This window comes from Nicotiana sylvestris, chromosome 8 (genome assembly GCF_000393655.2).
Source record: "Nicotiana sylvestris chromosome 8, ASM39365v2, whole genome shotgun sequence".
Taxonomy (NCBI): Eukaryota; Viridiplantae; Streptophyta; class Magnoliopsida; order Solanales; family Solanaceae; genus Nicotiana; species Nicotiana sylvestris.
Window position 1 is genome coordinate 114,416,960 of NC_091064.1, and position 24,066 is coordinate 114,441,025.

Genomic DNA, 24,066 nt, shown 5'->3' on the forward strand with positions numbered 1-24,066 from the left:
ATTGAAAGGATGGGACTAGAGATGAATGCAATGCAGCTAGCCCTAGCCAAAGCACAAAAGAGCCCTGAACCACTGGGGCACATGCCGGAATACCCTCACTCCGGCCCTTCCACAAGCCTCCCAAATCCCCGTTACCATCAAGAAAGAAGCCCTCATGATTCCCAAGCTCCACCACCCCATCAACCTCTCCCAACACCCAATATTCCTATTTTTGTGGGACCCACATTAGCCCCCTTGCAAAGAACGACCAGTGAGCCATTGTTTCAGGCTCACGATACGCAATACTATCCTCCTGAGCCTACATTCCATGCACCCGAACCACAGGCTTACAATCCACACTTGAAGGTACCGGCAGAGATTGAAAAGCTAGTTAAAGCCCCTGAACAGGATGAGGTATTGAGAAAGTTCAAAAGCCTGGAGCAATCCTTCAGGAACCTGCACGGATTGGGCAACCAAGTCAGCGTAGCTTACAAAGATCTGTGCCCTTTCCCAGACGTCCAACTCCCAGTTGGGTTCAAGATGCCTAAGTTTGATTTATATGAAGGCCACAGTGATCCCATGGCACATTTGCGGGGATTCTGTAGCAAAATGAGAGGGGCAGGCGGCAAAGATGAGCTGCTAATAGCTTATTTCGGCCAAAGTCTGAGCGGATCGGCACTTGAATGGTATACCAGGCAGGATTCCAGTAGGTGGTACACTTGGGATGATCTAACGCAGGCTTTCGCAGGTCATTTCCAGTACAATCTCGAGATAGTCCCTGATCGTCTCACATTATTAAGAACTGGGAAGAAACCCGGGGAAAGTTTTCGCGAGTTCGGGTTCCGCTGGAGAGAACAAGTAGCTAGAGTCGATCCTCCCATAAGAGAGGGAGAGATGGTGGACTATTTCTTGCAAACATTGGATCCAACCTACTTTGGTCACTTGGTGACAACGGTTGGAAAATCCTTCAACGAGGTGGTCAAGATAGGGGTCATGATAGAAGAGGGTCTGAGGTCTGACAAAATCTTGAACTACTCGGCACTCAAGGCCATGACCCAGGCTATTCAGAGCGGCACGGGAGGTGCGCTGAGAAGAAAGAAAGAAGAGGTTGCCACGATCGAGGCAGGCAGTTGGTCCAGGACTGGCAAGCCACACTACAACCAACCCAGACCTCACAGGTCAAACTACCCATACAACCCACCCCAAAATTTCTATCCACCTCGAGAACCACATTGTTCCGTACACCAGGCCCAGGCATACACACAGCCTCCGGTTCGCCCGCAATGGTGCGCGCCGACTCCCCAGAACATATACGCACCACCTCAAAACACCTATCCTCCACCGAGGGCGTATAGAAACCCTCCAGGGGCAGGCTTTCGGGGAAATCCAGATGCTAGGAATGACGGGTTGCGGAAACAGAGAACTTTCACGGAGTTGGGAGAAACCTACACCGCTTTGTTCCACAAGCTGAGGCAATTGGGTTTGGTTAGTCCTGTCCAGACTAGAGAACCAAATCCCCCACCTCAGAATTTGGATCGATCGATAAGTTGTGAATACTGCTCACGGATGCTCGGGCATGATACCGAGAAGTGTTGGAAGTTGAGGCATGCCATACAGGATCTTATTGACACCAATAAGATTGAGGTCCAGACACCGGAGGCTCCTAACATCAACCAAAACCCACTAAACCCTCACAAACAGTGATGATGATCCAGGCCACCCCGAAAGAATTCTCAACAAGTGGGGGAACGAGGGTACAGTCACAGGGAGAAAGCGTCAAGCCAGTAGTGATATTGTGAAAAAGCCCGTCCACCATAACAAGCAAACCCGAGCCAAACAAGTTGGTAATATCAGGGATTCCGCCCGCACCCGCAGTTGTGTTGAAAGGGGCATATAGAGAACTGGTCACCATAAAGCCTGTAGTCCAGCTGCCGATGATTGATAGCAAGGCTGTGCCTTGGAAATATGAAAAGGCGGTGGTGATGTACAAAGGAAAACAGGTGGAAGAAGTCAGTTGTGAAGCGCAAGGGCTGACTCGATCAGGTCGGTGTTTTGCTCCGGTGGAGCTAAGAAGGACCAACCCGGCTGCAACCAAGAAACCTGTGTCTGAAGAAGAGGCTGAGGAGTTCCTAAGGAAGATGAAAGTACAGGACTATTCTGTGGTCGAACAGCTGAGAAAAACACCGGCCCAGATCTCACTGTTATCATTGCTGATCCATTTTGAGGAGCATCGGCGGGCCCTAATGAAGATATTAAACGAAGCTCATGTACCCAATGAGATTTCCGTAAACCACCTAGAAACCATTGCCAACAAGATTTTCGAGGTGAACAGGGTGACATTCTCAGATGATGATCTGCCGGTGGAAGGTACGGAGCATAATAAAGCTCTATACTTAGCTGTCAAATGTGAAGACTCGGTGGTAACTCGAGTATTGGTGGATAACGGCTCAAGTGCCAATATTTGTCCACTATCTACCCTGAACCAGTTAAAGATCGACCACGGAAGAATCCACAAGAACAGCATATGTGTCCGAGGGTTCGACGGAAACGGAACAGCCACTGTGGGGGATGTTGTACTTGAACTGACCATCGGTCCAGTCCTGTTTACCATGGAATTACAGGTGTTAGAAGCCACAGTATCTTATAACCTGCTGTTAGGACGACCGTGGATTCATGCAGCCAAAGCAGTGCCCTCCACCCTACATCAGATGGTAAAGTTCGAGTGGGAAAGGCAAGAGGTTGTGCTGCACGATGAGGACCCGGCGTGCACCTTGGGTGGATCCATTGTACCTTTCATAGAGACCGCTGACGACAAAGGTCCTTGGGTCTACCAGATTTTCGATACAGGGTCGGCCAACAAAGTTTCTGAAGGAGAAATCATCCCGCACCCTAGGGTAGCTGCCGCAACAGTCATGATGGTCTCAGAAATGCTGGGTAATGGATTTGTGCCAGGAAAAGGACTGGGAGTCGAGCTTCAAGGGATTGTCCAACCTGTCTCCCTTCCTAAAAATCTGGAAACTTTCGGATTGGGGTTCAAACCAACCGCAGCAGATAGGAAGCAGGCGCGAAAAATGAAGAAGAGGGTTTGGTTTCTGCCCAAACCGGTGCCACGACTCTCAAGATCTTTTGTCAAAGCAAGTGCCAAGGGGTCGCCAGTCCCAAAGATTCTAGGACCATTGATTGGTATGGATGGGGACCTGAATCAGGGTTTCGAGAGGCTATTCGCTGATGTCAGTATGGTAGAAGTTGGAGAAGGTTCCAGCAGAATAGAGATACAGTTTGTGGGGCCTGAGGCCAAGACCAACAATTGGACAGTTACTCTTCTTCCTGTCCGAGGGGAGTCTTGGTAGTAGGCTTTGATTTATGTTTTGTGTGTTTTGTTTTGTTCGGATTATTCCAAGGTGTAATCCAAATTTTACTTTTGTTTTGTAAAAGTGTGAACCCTTTTATCCCGCAAATTTAATAAAGTTCTCTCCTTTTGCCCATTTTAATTTTGTTTTGTTCTTTTCCTTTCTGAATAGTTCTCTTTTTACTGGTTCTAATGACATGGCATGCACAGCGGATCTTCGACCTAGTCTAATAAATCAATCTGAATCCGACTCAATGATGCAAGAGGTCGTTTGTGATGATGAATCTGAATGTGACGAAGGTGAAGCCTTCGAAGAGATAAACCGAGAACTGTGCCAATTTGAAGAGAAACCCAAGCCTAACCTAAATGACACTGAGGCTGTGAATCTAGGAGACGCTGATAACGTCCAAGAGACCAAAATTAGCATCCACATTGAGCCGAATGTCAGAGAAGAATTGATCAAAACCCTCATGGAATTCAAAGATATTTTTGCATGGTCATATGACGATATGCCGGGATTAAGCACCAATTTAGTGGTTCACAAATTGCCCACTGACCCGGCATACCCTCCGGTCAAGCAAAAACTAAGGAAATTTAAAACAGAAATGAGTGTAAAGATCAAAGAAGAGGTGATTAAGCAGTTGCAGGTGAAGGTCATTCGGGTCACTCGATATCCCGAGTGGTTGGCCAATGTGGTACCAGTCCCAAAGAAGGATGGGAAAATCAGGGTGTGCGTCGACTACCGCAACCTCAACAAAGCAAGTCCCAAGGACAATTTTCCATTGCCCAACATCCATATCTTGATCGATAATTGCGCTGGGCGCGAGATCGGATCCTTTGTAGATTGCTATGCGGGTTATCATCAGATCCTAATGGACGAGGAGGATGCGGAAAAAACAGCGTTTATTACGCCATGGGGAACCTACTGCTATCGGGTAATGCCGTTCGGATTGAAGAACACCGGGGCAACGTACATGCGAGCAATGACTGCTGTGTTTCATGACATGATACACAAAGAAATAGAAGTGTACGTCGATGATGTGATCATCAAATCTTGGCGTCAGGAGGACCATGTAGCAGACCTAAGGAGATTTTTCCAAAGACTCCGAAGGTATGATATCAAGCTTAACCCGGCCAAATGCGCATTCGGGGTTCCATCAGGAAAGTTGCTAGGATTCATCGTCAGTCGACGGGGGATTGAGTTAGACCCATCCAAAATTGAATCCATCCGAGATTTGCCACCGCCAAGGAACAAAACAGAGGTAATGAGTTTGCTGGGTAGACTCAATTACATCAGCAGGTTCATCGCTCAACTCACAGCAACTTGTGAGCCCATATTTCGGCTGCTGAGAAAGGATGTTGCGGTAGGTTGGACGGCAGAGTGTCAGGAGGCCTTCGACCAAATCAATGGGTATCTGTCTAATCCACCCGTATTGGTCCCGCCTAAGCCTGGGAAGCCCTTAATTCTTTATCTGACGGTCCTGGAAAATTCATTTGGTTGTGTGCTGGGGCAACATGACGACACAGGAAGGAAGGAGCAGGCCATCTACTATCTTAGCAAGAAATTCACAGTACATGAGGTCAAGTACACTCAACTCGAGAAAACATGTTGCGCCCTAACTTGGGTAGCTCAGAAGTTGAAGCACTACCTGTCTTCGTATACTACTTATCTCATATCCCGTTTGGACCCATTGAAGTATATCTTTCAGAAACCTATGCCCACGGGAAGGTTGGCAAAATGGCAAATTCTGCTCACAGAGTTTGATATCGTCTATGTAACGAGGACGGCCATGAAAGCCCAGGCGCTGGCAGACCATTTGGCAGAGAATCCCGTTGATGAAAAATACGAGCCCTTAAGAACGTATTTTCCTGACGAAGAGGTAATGCATACAAATGAGTTGGAATTGCCTGAGGAACCGGGTTGGAAGCTTTTCTTCGATGGAGCCACAAACGCGAAAGGGGTTGGAATAGGAGCAGTACTCATTTCCGAAACGGGACGCCATTATCCTGTTACGGCTCAACTACGCTTCTATTGCACCAATAATATGGCCGAGTATGAAGCTTGCATTCTGGGTCTGCGCTTGGCTGCTGACATGGATGTCCAAGACGTCTTGGTCTTGGGAGACTCGGACCTCTTGGTACATCAAATTCAGGGCGAATGGGAAACACGAGATCTAAAGCTCATACCATACCGACAATGCTTGCATGATCTGAGCAAGCGATTTCGATCGGTGAAGTTCAAACATATCCCGAGAGTTCACAATGAGGTTGCGGATGCCTTGGCCACCTTAGCATCAATGCTGCACCACCCTGACAAAATGTATGTTGATCCTCTGCACATCCAGGTCCGTGATCAGCACGCTTATTGCAACGCCGTAGAAGAGGAACCAGATGGCGAACCTTGGTTTTATGATATCAAGGAATACCTCAGAATGGGGACATATCCAGAACAGGCCACTGGAGACCAAAAAAGAGCCCTTCGACGTTTGTCGAATGGTTTCTTCCTCAGCGGAGGAGTGTTGTACAAAAGAACCCCGGATTTAGGATTGTTGAGATGCATAGATGTCGGTCAAGCCACAATGGTTATGGCAGAGGTACATGCTGGAGTTTGTGGGCCACACATGAGCGGATATGTATTGGCAAGGAAGATCCTTCGAACAGGGTGTTATTGGCTCACCATGGAACACGACTGTATCACTTTCGTGAGGAAATGCCATCAGTGCCAGATACATGGAGATCTGATTCATTCTCCGCCAACAGAGTTACATACGATGTCAGCACCCTGGCCGTTTGTAGCATGGGGCATGGATGTCATTGGACCTATCGAACCAGCAGCATCCAACGGTCATAGGTTCATTCTTGTGACCATTGATTACTTCACCAAATGGGTTGAGGCTAAAACCTTCAAGTCGGTAACCAAAAAGGCAGTGGTGGACTTTGTTCACTCCCATATCATCTGCAGATTTGGAATCCCAAAAGTGATCATCACGGATAACGGTGCGAATCTTAACAGCAGCCTGATGAGAGAGGTATGCCAACAATTCAAGATTACCCACCGCAATTCCACCCCATATCGTCCCAAGGCGAATGGAGCGGTCGAAGCAGCCAATAAGAATATCAAGAAGATACTGCGAAAGATGGTGGAAGGATCCAGACAATGGCACGAGAGATTACCCTTTGCTTTGTTGGGTTACCGCACTACTGTCCGGACTTCCATAGGTACAACTCCTTATTTGTTGGTGTACGGAACTGAGGCCGTAATACCAGCGGAAGTCGAAATTCCGTCCCTCCGAATTGTCGCTGAAGCCGGGATTGATGATGATGAATGGGTCAAAGCTCGATTGGAACAGTTGAGCCTGATAGATGAGAAAAGATTGGCAGCAGTGTGCCATGGTCAGCTGTACCAGAAGAGAATGGCAAGAACATATAATAAGAAGGTGCGCCCCAGGAAGTTTGAAGTAGGGCAGCAGGTATTGAAGAAGATCCTCCCACATCAGGTCGAGGCAAAAGGCAAATTCGCCCCAAATTGGCAAGGGCCTTATATCGTGACCAGAGTATTGTCCAACGGTGCTTTGTGTTTGACAGATATCGAGGGGAGATGTGTCGACATGGCTATCAATTCTGATGCAGTAAAGAGATATTATGCGTAATTTCTTTAATTATGGCAATTTTTGGTTCGTTTGTTTGTATCTGGTATTTATTGGATAATGAGATGACGGAGGCAATTCTTTTCTTCTATCCAAACACTTTAACCCTTGCTTCCCCCTTTGAGCCTTAAGTTATTCTTTCATACCCCTCTTTTGGAATCACTAATGGAAAAGACATGAAAAAAAAAGAAAAAAAAGAAAAGAAAAGAAAAAGAAAAAATGAAAAGAAGGAGAAAGAAAAGAAAAAGAAGATAAAATCATAAGAAATACAAAACCGTGGGAGCTACGTTTGACCTGATTCCTCAAAGAGGATACGTAGGCGCCTCACGGCTCGGTCATAGTGTGCATAATAGGCACAGTGTGCGTAACGCACGTAGCTCAACATAAGTGTAAAAAAATAAAATTCCCCAAGCAAGAAAACCGGGGCAGAGGTTATGTTTTAAGTTCCAACAAAGGTTTGATTCCAAAAGTTGTAGCATGATCGCCCATCAAAATTATTTCATTTTTGATAGCCTTTCTTTAGCCCCACACCAAAACCAACATCGACGTCCAAAAGACCTCCCGATCAATATCCAAGAGATGCCAAGTCAGGCAAATAAAGCCGAGAATAATACACCGATCCCCAGCAAAGAAGAGGATCATAAGACTGAGAATGAATTGATGGTCAAAGGAAATTCCAGAAGAGAGGGTCGTATCGGCAACACCCCGATTCCTTGATGAAGGAGTAAAATGAGAGAGTCTTATCGGTGAAAACCTTCACAGGCACCAAAAGGTGACGTAAGATGAGAAATGTAAAATGAGAGAGTCTTATTGGTGAAAACCTTCACAGGCACCATAAGGCGCCAGGAGCTGAGAGAAAAGAGAGAGTCTCATTAGTGAAAACCCCTCGAAGGGCACTATGAGGCGACAAGACAGATCAACAAAAAAGCGACCACATTCGCAACGAAATGGACACTCATTTATCATCCCCAGCAAGTCAGACCATCGGGCAAATCGATTGATACAACTAGACTGGGTCGGGAATCTATGGTGCACGTCATGATCACGGGGACCAGTCATGTCCTCCAGATAAGTTCTTCTGAATTTCTTCTCCCACCAAATAATTGGTTCAGAAAGATTTTCTCCTTTTTCTACCTTTTATTTCTCTTCCTAAAATTTGTCTTGAAAAGGATTTTTCAAAGCTTACTACCAGAGACCGAAGGGGGATTCATCCAATGCAGGATAACCCCAACAGTCCTAAAGGATGGCCCCAGGCAATGCAACATTGTGCCCCGCGGTTTTGGAGGAAGTAAACTCCTAAAGGGAGTGATTTCGGGAGTAAGAGCAGACTCCCACAGCATGTACTGTAAAGAGAAAGCAGAAAAGGGGATAAATTGAAAACCAATCCCCAGCAGGCCGGATACCCCCAGCAAGCAATTTTGTCCACCAACCAATTATGGAGGCATAGAGCAAGAAAAGGGGAAGAGAGAAAAATCATCCACCGGAAAGGCACCTCCTCCCACCACGATTAAAACTAACTAAATTCTTCTGTCTGCTGCAGGAAAACAAAGGATTGATAATGGCAGCAAGACGCAACGCTAGGTCACCCACCAGTAAAATGCGGGAATACATTTAAGTTCTAGGTCGCCCACCAGTAAAATGCGGGAATACATTTAAGTTCTAGGTCGCCCACCAGTAAAATGCGGGAATACATTTAAGTTCTAGGTCGCCCACCAGTAAAATGTGGGAATACATTTAAGTTCTAGGTCGCCCACCAGTAAAATGCGGGAATACATTTAAGTTCTAGGTCGCCCACCAGTAAAATGCGGGAATACATTTAAGTTCTAGGTCGCCCACCAGTAAAATGTGGGAATACATTTAAGTTCTAGGTCGCCCACCAGTAAAATGCGGGAATACATTTAAGTTCTAGGTCGCCCACCAGTAAAATGCGGGAATACTTTTAAGTTCTAGGTCGCCCACCAGTAAAATGCGGGAACACTTTTAAGTTCTAGGTCGCCCACCAGTAAAATGCGGGAATACATTTAAGTTCTAGGTCGCCCACCAGTAAAATGCGGGAATACATTTAAGTTCTAGGTTGCCCACCAGTAAAATGCGGGAATACTTTTAAGATCTAGGTTGCCCACCAGTAAAATGCGGGCATGCATTTCATAATTTTGCATTTAAGCAACTTTTGGTTTTATATTACAGATTTTTGGAATCAGTAACCCCACCTGGAAGCAGAAGGTTACAACAGAGATCCCCAGGCAGGAACCAATAAAATCCCCAGCGCCAAGAAGCAGAAGGTTGCAAAGGCAAGCGCGCGACTCAAAAGGAAGAAGGAACGCGTCTCGAAAGAAGCAGTTTGGGAACGTTATAGCATGACCCAGCATAACAATTTTGATGAAGAAAGCCATAACCACTGAAGAAACCATTGAAAGGCTTAAAGAGGAGGGCCATGTTCCCAGCAGATCAAGCGGAGTGATGAAAACTGGCATTCAGAAAAGGCGAAGGACCAGTATCATCCCCTGAGTTCACAAAATAAAGGCATCGGAGGAAAGCGCTAGCCGACAAGAAAGCAAGGCAACAAGAACAAGTTGAAGATAGATGAGATCTCATGATCCATACTCTAGCTTAACTTCTTGTTTTTCCTTTCAAAAAATGTACACAAGGAGATCGGTGAGCGGTAGCATCCTACGGCAGCATGCAACAACGCACAGCAGCAGCTAACACTACAGTCACGCGGTAGTCCCAGCTACCAAAATTTCCCGAACTACATTGACCTGATTCCTGTTCAGCCCAGGATATGTAGGAAACCTCTGAAGCAAAGGTTCGGTCAAACCTTTTTCAAAAAATGCTTCACACGGAGTATTCGCACGGGCAAAAATCGCTCGCTTTATCTTTGCGCGAAAACCCTTCGTGTCTTCGTGCAAAGAGGGGCAGCTGTAAGCACGTGATTTTTGCTTCACGGACAATCACTCCAAAAGAAAACAAAAATAGTGACCAGTGACCTCGCTGTACAAATTTTCAATTTTTCATGACATGTACTGCTAGTCATTTGTGGTTCGTCCCATTTTTGCATTTTTGATCTTATCAGTCAAAATACAAGGTATGTCTGTCATAGTAATCAAACCGTAATTCGGTCGTTGAAAGAAAATTCAAAAATATATATATGCATTGTTCATTCTAGGTTGTGATTTAACCTACTTAAATATTTTTATATGTGTGTGATAATTGTTTTAAAGTGTTGCATTGTTGTTTGTTTTAATTTCATTTTTTTTATTTATTTCATTTTTGTTTTAAAATTAGGAAAAAACAAAAGAAAAGAGTGATGAAAATCGGTTTGGGCCCAAAAATGAAACAAAAATAGGCCCAAAACCGGCACTCAAGTCCAGTCCAAATCCGGCCTGCCCAAACATTGATTCAAACGACGCCGTATCAACGTCCTTATTGGAGCCGTTGATCTGACTCAAACAAACGGTCCTGATCAGGTTGATCGCTTCACCTCAACAACGCCGTTTCGGTCAAATTAATCTGAACTGTCCAACCCTAAGATCCAACGGACCCAGGCCTTCCCCCCTAAACCCGTCCAATTTTGACCCGATCCAGCCTTACCCGGTCTCACCCACTATCAAACCCAAAACGACACCATCTTCCCTAAGTGAATAGATCCTAGCCATAGATCTCATCTGATCCAACGGCCAGGATCTAAACCCCTAGATCGTATATAAGCTTTCTATCGTACCCCACGCCCCCTATTCGAACCCCCTCCATTCATCGTCTTCACCAAACACTGAAACCCCCCAAACCCTAGCAGCCGCCCTGATTTCCCTTTCACCAGAACCCGGCGGCATGAACGCCGATGACCACCTTCTGAACACCCTAGGACCACCTCACTGTCCTGAACATGGATCTGTTACCCCCTAGCCTCGAATCACCTTCCTTCGTCTCGAATCTTCATTTGAAGATTCGAGTCGAACTCTGACCTACACCAAACCTCACCATCTTCACATTAGACAGTCCCCGAACCTCCCTCGTGACCAAACCATGTTTGGTTTGGTCCGAATCTGACCAGGGAAACACGAATCCCAGATCTGCTGTTTCGAACCCTAGGGTTCTTCGTGCCTGTTCCGTGCCTGTTCCATGCCTGTTTAAACCAAGAGTTTATGGTCTAATGGACCTTAATCGAAGTGTTTCTCAAAACACTTCGATTAAGGGTTCCTCGTGCCTATTCCGTGCCTGTTCCATGCCTGTTCCATGCCTGTTTGAACCAAGAGTTTATGGTCTAATGGACCTTAATCGAAGGGTTTCTCATTTGAGAAACACTTCGATTAAAGTCCGTTAAACTTTGAGAAGGGTCTGTTCAAACACAAGTTGATTTTTCTGATCTTTTCTTTCAAAGATTTTAAGGTAAGTTTGTCTTCTCTTCTTCATTCCAGTTCGTGTGTGTGTTAAAGGTCTATTCATATGGCCAAACATCTTGTTCAAATTGTGTTTTGAATTTTACCAACTGTTTTCTCACACCTTGCCTGGACCTCTGTTATTTGATCAAATGTTTCCTCATTCACTGATAATGCGTGTGTATGTGAACTGCATAACTTACTGAATTGAAACTGTTTGAGTAATCAATCCCCAAGTTAACCTCTGTATTGACATGTGCAATCTGACCCCTTGCTGATACTGTTTGATTCTAATCCTTGGCTTTGATTGTGTATGTTGTAATTAGTATAGTCGATTCGATACATGTCGTTAAATAGTTTTAGCTGTTTGAATGGTAACAGCTTGATTTGTCTCGTTGAACATTGCTTGAATCAAAATTGAAGATCGACTATAGCTATTTACAATTGATGTATTTGAATTAGAAATATAAAGGGATTGATTTTGTTTAGTTGCAGTTAGAATTGGAGGGCATGTGCACTTGTGCACAACATGTGCATAAAGCCCTTTTGGATTAAAATAGTCTGACAGCACATGCTGTCAGATTATATTCTTGCTGCCCATGGCCTGTTTTAGTTTAATAAATGTTAAAAGGGGGCTGTCAGGGATGTCATGGGAGTCTGTTTATTTAAAATAGCTGAGTGGAAAAAAAACAGCAGGGAGGGGGAATTTTGAGTTGTCACACAGACTGTAAAGTGCTAAATTCAGGCTATAAAAGAGGCAGACCTTCCATTGAGAAAAGGGGGGATTTTTTGGAGAGATTTTTGGAGCATGTGGAAAGGATTTTCTTAAAGTCTGGACATTTTTAGTCTTCAGGAAAAAACAAGAAACATAAAGTCTTAGAATATCGTAACCAAACACTGTCTGAAAATTACATAAGAGTTCATGTTGGTCTAGCTTTTTTTTGGCCGATTGATGTTGGTTGCCTGTTGAGCTGCTTGTGATTGTTGAATTGCTGGTGTGGTTACACTGAATACTCTGTTGTTTCTGTTGGTTCATTACTCTATTTCTGGGATTGTTTGTTTGTGGCTCGACTGCTCGTGAGCTTCATCATTGTTGGCTGGTTGTTGTTGCTGTGTTGTTGCTGTGTATCTGCTGTTGCTGTGTTTGTTGCATACTACTCAGCTGATCATTCCTTTCTTCTTTTGCTTGGCTATACCAGGTACACGATTAGAACATTGTCAATGTAACTTGAAGGTTGAGCATGAATACAAAAGAGAAGATCTGAAGATTTTTTTTTATAGACTGTTATGTTAAACCTCATGTAATGCATGATAGTTTGCAGTGTTGTTTGGATACTGAAGACAGTTTGCATGCCTAGTAGATATCAATTGTAGGGTAATTAAACGTTAGTTTGTATATACAGGCTGGTATATAAAAGTATTCCCAATGCAGTAGGTTGAATCTTAGATTTGGTTTAATTGTGTGGTATATTCTGTAATGTATGCCAAGCATGAAAAGTGTACATTATTAGCTAAGCTCTTTCTCTTCTGATAAATTGTCTCATATAACTGGTAAACCACACGTTAAGACAAAGAATACAAAGCTTGCAATCTCAACCTCATGAAGGTCGAGCCCAGGTCAAAACAGACCAAGCAGGCCCGCATCGAACAAACAGTGGCCCAGGTCTGGCCCATCCCGCATGAGCTGGATTTGGGCCCGTAATGTTCAATCAGCTGTCCGTGTGCGTAATCACGTTTACTTATTTTGTAAAAGCATTTTGAATCCTGCTATAAATAAGCCTATAAGCATGTAATTAACTAGGACTATTTCTGTTTTCTATTAGTAGAGACAAACGCGACAAGAAACGTAGTTGTTATAGGATATCCTTTTAAAATAAGGACGAGATGAGCCTCGACAAAAATAAAGAAAAATGCACAAATTGCGGGGCCCTCGTTAAATGTATATATTGAAGCATTCAGTCCCCAAGGTGGGTCGTTTAGCAAATCTCACGACCCTCCCGGAATAATAACGCGATAGCCTCTTTAAGCGCGTATTTAATAATTTTACCTTCTTAAATTCGGGTGCACATTTATGTGACTCAAATTCAAATCTCGACGGATTCAAGATGTGTTTCTAATCACGGGTACATTGATTGTGACGTGGTTCGAGATGCGTGTCCATGATGTCGCAAAATTCCTTTTAAAAAATAAAAATGAGACGAGCCTCGCCAAACAAAAGGGACAAATTGAGGGGCCCTCACAAAATATATGTATTAAATACTCAGAATCCGGGACAGACCGTTTAGCAAATTTTACGGTCTTCCCCAAAATAACAATACGTTAGTCACTTTAGGCGCGTCTTAATAATTTATTCTCCTTAATTCGGGTGCACATTTATGTGACCCAAATCCAAATCTCAACCGAGTCGAGATATGTCAATAACCACGGGTGCATTGATGTAACGTGGTTCGAGATATATTTTCACGACGTTGCAAGTCCTATAAAATAGCAGTGAATGATAAAAGCGGTTAAAAGTTAAAATTTGCACATAAGTTCATATTTGTATAAAATCAGATAATCAAGCCGAATATAACAGTTGAGCGACCGTGCTAGAACCACGGAACTCGGGAATGCCTAACACCTTCTCCCGGATTAACAGAATTCCTTATCCGGATTTCTGGTACGCAGACTGTAATATGGAGTCATTCTTTTCCTCGATTCGGAATTAAAATTGGTGACTTGGGACACCCTAAATCTCCCAAGTGGCGACTCTGAAATAAATAAACCAATCCTGTTTCGATTGTCCTTTAATTGGAAAAAACTCCCTTGTACCCTTGCGGGTGCGTAAAAAGGAGGTGTGACAGTGTGAATGTTGCTCAGCATGACTCTGGCTATGTGAGGAAGATGTCCTAATATTCTGATTCTGGCGAGACTGATTTTCATAACTATGAGTACGTCTGAAGGAAGACCCACCGCCTGACTGATGACTGGACTGAGCTGGTGCTAATGACTCCTTATTAGAGGAATCCCTTCCACCTCTGCTGGATGCACCATTAAACCTGCCCGTTGTCCAGGCTTTCTTGTTATGCTCTTTTTCTTCTCTCCTTAGTTGTCTTTCTTTTTCTAAGTGCTTGGCAAATCCCACAACAGAGGAGAAGGCTTTTATCCATACTGCTGCAGCTGATGTTGCATCCTTAATGTGGTAAGCTAAACCACCAACAAACCTGCGAATCTTTGCTTTTTCAGTATTAACCATGTGAGGAGTGTGCTTAGCTAACCTTATCAATTCCATGTAGTACTCTTGCACACTTTTATTCCCTTGCTTGAGCTGTTCGAACTCTGTAGCCTTAGCTTCCATATCCTCTTCTGGGATAAAGTTAGCCATGAAGGCCTCTTCAAATTCTTCCCAAGTAGGCGTACCATCATCTTCATCTCTTTCCTTTTCCCACATCTCAAACCAAGCGCCGACCACATCTCTAAGACGATAAGCAGCTAGCTCCACAGCTTTATCATCAAATGCTTTCATCACTAGGAGGGCTTTCTTGACACCTTCCAGCCACAACATCGGATCTTCATCAACTATAGAACCATGGAACACTGGAGGACTCAACTTCAATATGCATTCACTCTTGAGGACTCAGAATTGTTCTGTCTATTTGATTGAGGTGGAATCTCATCTCTTCTCTCGTTCTGGTCCATCTCGGGAGATATAGTTGCCTATGCTGAGCTGCTGTTGAGGGCGGTACTAGATCCTGAGGTACTGAATCATCATGCTCCACCCCTTCTTCTTGTTCAACCGGGGGTACTTGGACTCCCTTGGATTTTCCCCTCCTTTTCTAAGTCAATGCCTTCTTAGTTCTACTTTTAGCCAAAATAGTAGCGATAGTTTCTTGAGTAGCATCCTGAGTGTCGGTGTCAGAGTTGCCAGTACGAGTCATTTCTCCAAGTTTTGGAGAAACGAATAAATTAGATAATTTCTTAGAGGTAGACTCTACTACACGATCTAAAGTATGAAAAAAAGACTTTTTCTAAATGCTTGCAGCCTCCTGTTTATGAGTATGGCGCGCTTCATACACACAAACAAGACTCTACTAACACGGCTTCATAGACCCCTAGGACTCCATAAACCCGAGGCTCTGATACCAAGTTTGTTACGACCCATTTCCGGAACAAGCCGGGACCGACACTCGATCACTAAACAAGACCGAGCGAACCATCTCTGCTTATCAAATCTATTATAACTTCAAACTTTATATTCAACAAGGCAATACTCTAACCAAATACTTTTGATTAATTTAAACATTTAAATAAATCAACTCCAAAACTTTATTCATAGTAACCAATGAAATACTGCTAAGTTATTATCAAAAACATTTGAATCTTAACCCAACGACTATGTCTATGAAGCCTCTACTAATAAACTGACGCACTGCTCAAGACATGAGATTTTCTGGCCAATTCTCTAAGTAACAAAGAAATAACTAAATAAAGATGACTCTAAGGAATACTCCACGAACAAAAGCGGATCTCACCAATAGCACTGGAAGAGAAGGAAGTCCTAACTCGTAGCCTGCTCGCCTGCAAATTCGGTTCCTACGTTGTACTGCAGACCAACGTAGGTTCCTAAAAGAGAACGTCAGTACCATCCATTGTACTTAGTGAGTCTCAACAACAGGGGGCGAAACTTTAATAACATATACATTATGAGCAAAGGTTCTAAATGCATGTAAAACATAAAGCTTATAAGAATAATTCTAAATAATTGCATAATAGCAGTTTATGAATATTCTAAGTTAAATTCTTTTCTTTTTCTTTCTTATAAAAAAAATACTTCACTTTATACTTTGGGAGTTCCAATTATCTTGACTTAGTTCTGTCTCAGTCATCGTGTGATCGGCACGGGTTCGATCCCAACCTGATCGAATAGGCCCAATCCACGAGGTGCCACTTGCTTCATAGTTCTCAGCGCTCATGTCTCATACCTTAGCATGACTAAGTAAATTATCAGCAACGAGACCCTCAGCTCGTGTGCTCCCTACTTTGGCACAAGTAGTTTCAGTAAGTCAACGCCTTGGTCAGGACCCTAGGCCTGGACGATAACCCCTTCTCAGAATAAAGGATACTCCCAAAAATCTTTTCTTTCTAAAACTTCTTGTAACTTTTCAAGTCTAAATCTTTTATACATACTCATACTGGTATCCTTAAATGTAAGGCATGATATAAGAATGAAATAAACATTCAAAATTATTTATAAAGGTTCTTGATCCTTCAAGAATTTTCAACATGAAAATGGCATATAAGAATAGCATAAAAATCTGAAATTTATGCACATATATCCAAATAATCATCTAAACTTTAGCTAGTAAATAATTCTAAGCTAATAGGTACTTACTACTCTAATTAAGTATATATTAACTCTTTTATGCAATTCATCAAATACCTTGTGTGCGTGCTTTTGTGAGTTAAACCACTTTAGCAAAGGGTTGTATCAACTCACCTCAATTTCTCCTTTCAAGCAACAATGTAAGTTCCAATTCTTGTATCAACTCAACGATCAAATACTACAATGATAAGTCACAATAAGTACCCAACTTCCCAAAAGCATTAATCTTTTGTCAACTCTAAGAACTTTAGGTTCAACTTCTAAATTTCTAAGTTTTGGGGTGAAGTCTTGTTCTAACATCCTTTACTGCCTCTAACAACCTTAACTCGTCATAGCAATCTAATAAAAATAAAGAATTTATCTATTAACACCAAAAACTTAACTCGTATTTGATGGGTGTTCTTGAGGTTTTGTAAAACTTTCCTATGAATTTACCTTATTAGGGTGTTAGATTCTAGTATATAATGATGTTATAGCTTACAATTCCGTAAAAAGAATTACCTCAGTCGTGGCCTAAAGAAGGTCCTGCGAAATAGCTCTCAATGACCGATACGCTGTTTTGTTCTTGCTCCTAGACCTCTCGTTCTTTTCCAGAGAATTTAAGCCTTTTTGCCTCTACGTGACTAAATAAAACCAAGTTCTGTTTTGCTTAAGGCTTTAAGCCTTTTGTTTCCCAACATGGGCTTTAGGCCCTTTTCTCTTTCTTTTTTTAAACTAGAAATTAATGATATTCACTTGTAATAATTAATAATATTAAAATTATTAATATTTCCCTAATTGTATATCCAATTATTTAAGTGTATATATATATACATACACACATATATATATATTTCACTATAGGCAAGATAATAATAATAATAATAATAATAATAATAATAATAATAATAATAATAATAATAATTTAGTTCTATAATTAGCGTATCTTGAAACTTTTATAAACTTGAGAAGTGTTACAAATCGTTTAAATAATTTGATCAAGTGAAAGCGTTAGATTACTTTAAGAGAAAAAGCTGGGAACCCACAAAGGGAAAGAAAGGGGAGATAGGCCTACATCATGAAAACTTTAACACACACACAATAGGGCCTGTGTCTTTCTCTAATTATATATTTATATGGTTGTCCACTTCTCTTTGAGAAACTCAAGTTAAAAGCAACTCTTTAACTTCTCTCCCTTCTTATAACTTCTCTCCCTTTAAAACCAAACACAGTGCTTAAAGTATTGCCTCTTTGAACTAATTTTGGCCAATGCCTCTTCACTGTGTAGCACCAAAAGCAGAAAATTTTGGCACTGAATTGATGGTAGATTCGCCTAATTCATCGATGAACTCAGAGTCCTTTACTCAAAGGGCCTTGTTTCCCATAACTTTGAAGGTCTCTTTTCCTAACTAGTAAAATTGAGTCATAGCATGTAGTTTCTTTCCAATTTATTGGCATAACATGTAAATTAGTATTCTATACTTATTCATTAGTATTATATTGCTGATGTGTTCAATATGTTATGCAGTTTGAAGAGATAGTCTACAAGATAACAAGCACAAAAGAGAAAACTATACTAAATGGAGTGACGGGTATTGTGTGCCCAGGAGAGATGCTAGCAATGTTAGGTCCATCAGGTAGTGGAAAGACTACCCTCCTAACAGCTTTAGGAGGCCGTCTTTCGGGCAAATTATCAGGGAAAATTACATACAACAGCCAGCCATTCTCTGGAGCTATCAAACGTAGTACTGGATTCGTGGCACAAGACGATATCCTATATCCTCATCTAACTGTAACAGAAACTCTCCTCTTCACAGCTCTGCTTAGGCTTCCCCAAAGCCTAAGCAAGCAGGAGAAAGAACAGCATGTGGAGCATGTTATTACGGAGCTCGGATTAAACAAGTGTAGAAACAGCATGATTGGAGGACCATTATTTAGAGGGATATCAGGTGGGGAGAAAAAGAGGGTAAGCATAGGTCAAGAAATGCTAATCAACCCAAGTTTACTATTGCTAGATGAGCCTACTTCTGGTTTGGATTCTACTACAGCTCTCAGGATTCTAACTACAGTTAAGCGCCTAGCGAACGGTGGCAGAACTGTGATCACTACAATCCACCAACCATCTAGTAGGCTTTACCATATGTTTGATAAGGTAGTCTTGCTTTCTGAGGGCTGCCCTATCTACTATGGTCCTGCATCTACTGCCTTGGAATACTTCTCCTCTGTTGGTGTTTCCACATCCATCACTATTAATCCTGCTGATCTCTTGCTCGATCTCGCCAATGGTAATTCAAACATTCTTAAATAAATTTCAAAGGTTCATAGTTTCATCATTGATTTTGGTTTTGATAAAGTCAGATGAGTCACTAGCCTTGGTGATAAGCAATGGTAATTATTATAACTTTATGCAAGTAGAGTAAAAAGAGAGTCCCACTCATAAGTTTTCCTACTATTTAATTAATCAATCTCAATATGAAATCCTCTCCTTAATTTCCTTTTTTGACCAAATACTTATACTGCATACAGAGGGAAAAGATTGAGACATTTAAAAATCATGTATATGGTATCAAACATCTTTTTATGAAATCTATGTTTAAATTTTCAGGAATTGGACCTGATTCCAAGCATGCAATTGAGCAAGGTGACAACCCTGAACAGGAGAAGAAATCTGTGAGAGAAGCTCTCATCTCTGCATATGACAAGACCATTTCTACTAGGTTGAAAACTGAGCTATGCAGTTTAGACACCAATAATTACAGTTACAAAAAGGATGTTTCAACAAGTAAGTTTCCACTCCACAGTGAAGAAAGGGATTGTTTTAACTGATATCAAATTCTTCATCTACCTCTAATTAGTGACTAATTACAGCTCTATCGCCCTCTACTCGTGCAGAAAATGGTGTGAAGTCAGAGCAATGGTGCACAAGTTGGGGCTATCAATTTAAGGTGCTGCTACTAAGGGGGCTAAGGGAGCGAAGATACGAGACCTTCAATAGACTTAGAATCTTCCAAGTTATAAGTGTAGCATTTCTTGCAGGACTATTGTGGTGGCATACTCCAACATCTCACATTGAAGACAGAGTAAGATCTTATCTCTTCACCTGTGCTATCTTTAATAAGTTTCAAGATTTACGCTAGGTAGCTCACATTTACAGTCAACACAATGTTCTCTTTGAATATAAAACCATTTCTGAGTTGCTACACTAATTTCAGATCATTGAAAAACAGCAAAATGCAATTGCTAATAATGATAATCTTGTTATTTGACTTGTGCAGATTGCAATGTTATTCTTCTTCGCGGTATTCTGGGGCTTCTATCCACTCTACAATGCAGTTTTCACTTTTCCTCAAGAAAGAAGGATGCTCATCAAAGAGAGATCATCAGGAATGTACCGACTCTCATCATATTTTCTAGCCAAAACTGTAGGAGATCTTCCCATAGAACTGGCACTACCGACAGCGTTTACCTTCATCCTTTACTGGATGGGTGGACTCAAAGCTAACCCTGCCACCTTCATCCTATCTCTTCTAATAGTCCTTTACAGCGTACTCGTCTCTCAGAGTCTCGGTCTAGCTTATGGTGCTATGCTCATGGATGTGAAACAGGCGACTACTTTAGCATCCGTCACGACCTTAGTCTTCCTAATTGCTGGAGGATATTACATTCAGCAAATTCCCCCATTCATAGTTTGGTTAAAATATCTGAGCTACAGCTACTATTGCTACAAGTTGCTACTAGGAGTGCAATACAAGGACAAGGACTACTACGAGTGTTCAAAAGGCGTTTATTGCCGGGTTGCAGATTTCCCAGCAATAAAATCAGTAGGTCTGAACAATATGTGGATGGATGTATTGATCATGGCTCTAATGTTAGTGGGATATCGGCTTGTTGCTTATCTAGCACTCAATCGTGTACGATGAAGACGTGTTTCAAGAGCAAAGTGGAAGGTTTTTTTTTTTTTTTTAATTCCTCAACAACATAGTAATAATGTTAGGTTTAGATTATGATCCCATTGCCAGATTTTGATCATATACATTACACCAAGAATTCGAATGTTAGGGCAATGTTTTACATAACTGACTTAGGAAAATAAATCTGTAACATTTTGAACGGAATAAATATCCTCTAAGGAAATAACAGATTCATTTTTAATCCCAGCAAAAAGAAAAAGCAATTAATGGTGCACACAGCAAGATTTAGAATCTGAGTGGGGTCTCTGAAACAAGAAGAGTACAATAAATTAATGAGTTCTGCAAGTGCATTGACCATATAAAGACAGCACCTGTGTAGATCACTAAAATTAGCTTTTTTTCTCCTCTCAGTGCCTTTCCCTTTCTTTATATTATAAATATAAATTATAAATTCTTGGTGATTTTTATAATAGCAATATAGAAAGTTTGATTTCAAATTCAATTTCTGCCTCTCCCTAAAAATTCTTGGGGTTCTATTTAGAACATCATAACCAACTTGTTAAAAATGGATTCTTGTGACCGCAAAGTGGTTTTATTGCAACAAGTTGCATGAAATTACATTATATTTTTTTTGAATGAATGGTTGGTAAAGTTTCAATCATCACTTGCAAAGTGAAACAAATATCTTGAGCTGTAATGGAACACAATTTTCCCCAATAATGAGTTTCTTCTTGCCCGAGATCTTATAACATCCAAGCATAAAGAAAAGTAACAGAAATTAATATGGATAATTTTAAGTATTAAAGGTTGATAATGCTATATAAGTATTGGTTGGATGAAGCGATATAAAATTAAAAGTTTGTAAGAAAATAACTTCCCAACATTTTATGGTAATCAAACACGAATATAGGACTTAATCATAGAAAAGATTTTCGTAGAAAATGACTACTTCCATCGTATCAAATGGCGCACATTAATTATTTACTTCTGCAGTAAATTAAATCACAGGTTGACGTGAGAAAATACATAATCAGCAGGCAGATGAAGATTTTCTTAAACTGCGGCGGAAGAGGCAGAGCTCCATTTGGTGCGGAAAGTTGAATTTTAAAATACAAAAGGCCTGCTTGAGTTTAAGAGGCTAGAAGTACTCTTATTTATATTAAGATACAAGAAACTGTCAATGAAACTAACTACAACATATGCGTACAATACTAATTACAATAATATCCTTGTCACCCTCCCTCAATCTGAAGGTGAGGAACGAACATGAAGATTGGACATAAACTCCTTGAATTTTGCAGCAGATACAGCTTTAGTAAAGACATGTGCAAGCTGTTGCGAAGTTGGAACATGAGAAACAGTAAGGTCACCTTGATTAATCTTCTCTCGAATAACAGGATAGTCCAAAGCGACATGTTTCGATCTGGAGTGAAATACTGGATTATGCGCCAGATGTATGGCACCAATATTATCACATTTTGCAAGAATAGGAGTACGCAGATAAATGCCCAAGTCACGTAAGATAAATTGTATCCATGTAGCTTCAGCAGTTGCAACAGCTAGTGCACGATATTCAGCTTCTGTGCTGGAGCGGGAAACAGTCGGTTGTTTCTTTGTAGACCAAGTTATTCCCAAGAAAGATGCAAAATCCAGATGTTGATCGACGAGTTGCCGCACAACCTGCCCAGTCCGAATCTGAAAATATTGTTAGAGAGACGGAGGACTGTTTGCAGAGCTGCAAGCCATGAGAATGTGTTCCTTTAAGAAAAGGAAAAATCCGCTTAACAGCTTGAAGATGAACTAGCCGAGGTTGATGGAGAAATTGTGAAGCCATGTTCACAGCAAATTGTATATCCGGCCGCGTAAATGGTAAGTATTGAAGGCTACCTACCATTTGGCGATACAGAGAAGGATCATCAAGAAGTGGTGTCGCATCAAAATGCCATTCAATTTTGCTGTAAAGAGGAGTTTGAACAGGTTTAACTTCTGCCAAATCAAACTTATGCAAAAGATCCAATATATACTTCCTTTGCGACAAAAGAACCCCATCATTATTATGAACTAGCTCCACACCAAGAAAATAGCGAAGGGAGCCAAGATCTTTCATTGCAAATTCAGATTTCATGGATGTTATAAATTGAGAAACAAGCATCTTGGATGATCCAAAAATAGCAATGTCATCAACATAAACGAGTAGAATCAAAATAGCACTCTCTCTGCGAAAGATGAACATGCTATGATCTGAGATAGATTGTGCAAAACCAAGGTCCAAAAGATAAGTAGCAAGTCGAGTAAACCACGCCCTAGGCGATTGTTTCAACCCATAAAGTGCACGTCTTAACTTGCAAACATGGTTTGGATAATCTGGATGTTCAAAACCTCTGGGTTGGCGCATATAAACAACTTCATTTAACTCACCATGTAAAAAGGCGTTAGAGACATCCAGTTGATGCATACACCAATTATTAAGAAGAGCTAAAGATAGCACTAGACGGACAGTGCTCATTTTGATCACAGGGGCAAAGGTATCTGTATAATCTAAGCCTGGTTGTTGAGAAAATCCTTGTGCAACCAAACGAGCTTTGAAGCGGTCGATAGAACCATTAGCACCACACTTAATCCGATATACCCATTTATTCCCTACAATGTTCACATCGGGAGGTGGAGGAACTAATATTCAAGTATGGTTTTGTAGGAGAGCCTAGGGTCCTTTGCAGCTTGTGTGAAGGAAGTTGGTTCAGAAGGTGTACTAGAAAGAGAGACACTAAGTGAGGGAAGAACACGTGGTTTTAGAGACCCTGTCATAGAACGAGTAATCATGACATGTGAACGAGTACCTGATTGTTCGGAAGCTAATGGTTGAGAGTAATTAGAATTATTAGGAGATAAGGATTGTACAGTTTGATTAGAAATAGAAACAGGTATATTTGAAGTTGGTTGCAAAGATGTAGGAGTAGACGGTATTATTGTAGAAAGAGGTTGCTTGTTTTGTGGAGATATGGAAGGAGATTGGAGGGGAGTTGAAGGATTTGAATTATGATTAGAATTTTGTGGAGATAATGCTGATGGAGTTAAATACGAAACAGTTGAAGAGCGCGCAACATGCGTAGGAAGTTGAGCAAATTTATCACTATTTGAACGTGAGAAAGAGAGAGTCCTAGGAGAAGTTATAGACATGTTTTGAGGAGTTAAAGAGATAGAGGGGGAAGAAGTTATATCTGATGAGGAGATGAAATCAAAATTAGAGATAGCAGTTGGTGAACCACACGTTTTATGCAAACTAATAGGAGAAAAAGTAGGAGAAGGTGGCGTGGCTTTTGGTGATGGAGAAAAATAATGATTTGAAATTGTAGTAGAGGTTCCTGGAAACATAGAAACATAGGGAAACAAGGATTCTATAAAATTTACATGACGTGAAATAATTATCCGATTAGTGGATGGATCCAAACATTTGAAACCCTTG

The 24,066-nt window shown here is 41.6% G+C and overlaps 1 protein-coding gene across 1 annotated transcript; it reads left to right on the forward strand.

Annotated features, from left to right (window-relative positions):
• The first annotated feature begins 17,854 nt into the window (after positions 1-17,854).
• Positions 17,855-20,671, forward strand: LOC104210210 (ABC transporter G family member 14-like). The gene is made up of 5 exons (XM_009759047.2): positions 17,855-18,087; positions 18,221-18,977; positions 19,298-19,474; positions 19,585-19,772; positions 19,968-20,671. Exons 1-5 carry the CDS (start codon positions 17,962-17,964, stop codon positions 20,610-20,612), a joined length of 1,893 nt encoding a protein of 630 aa, XP_009757349.1. The 5' UTR covers positions 17,855-17,961; the 3' UTR covers positions 20,613-20,671.
• The last annotated feature ends 3,395 nt before the right edge of the window (positions 20,672-24,066 follow it).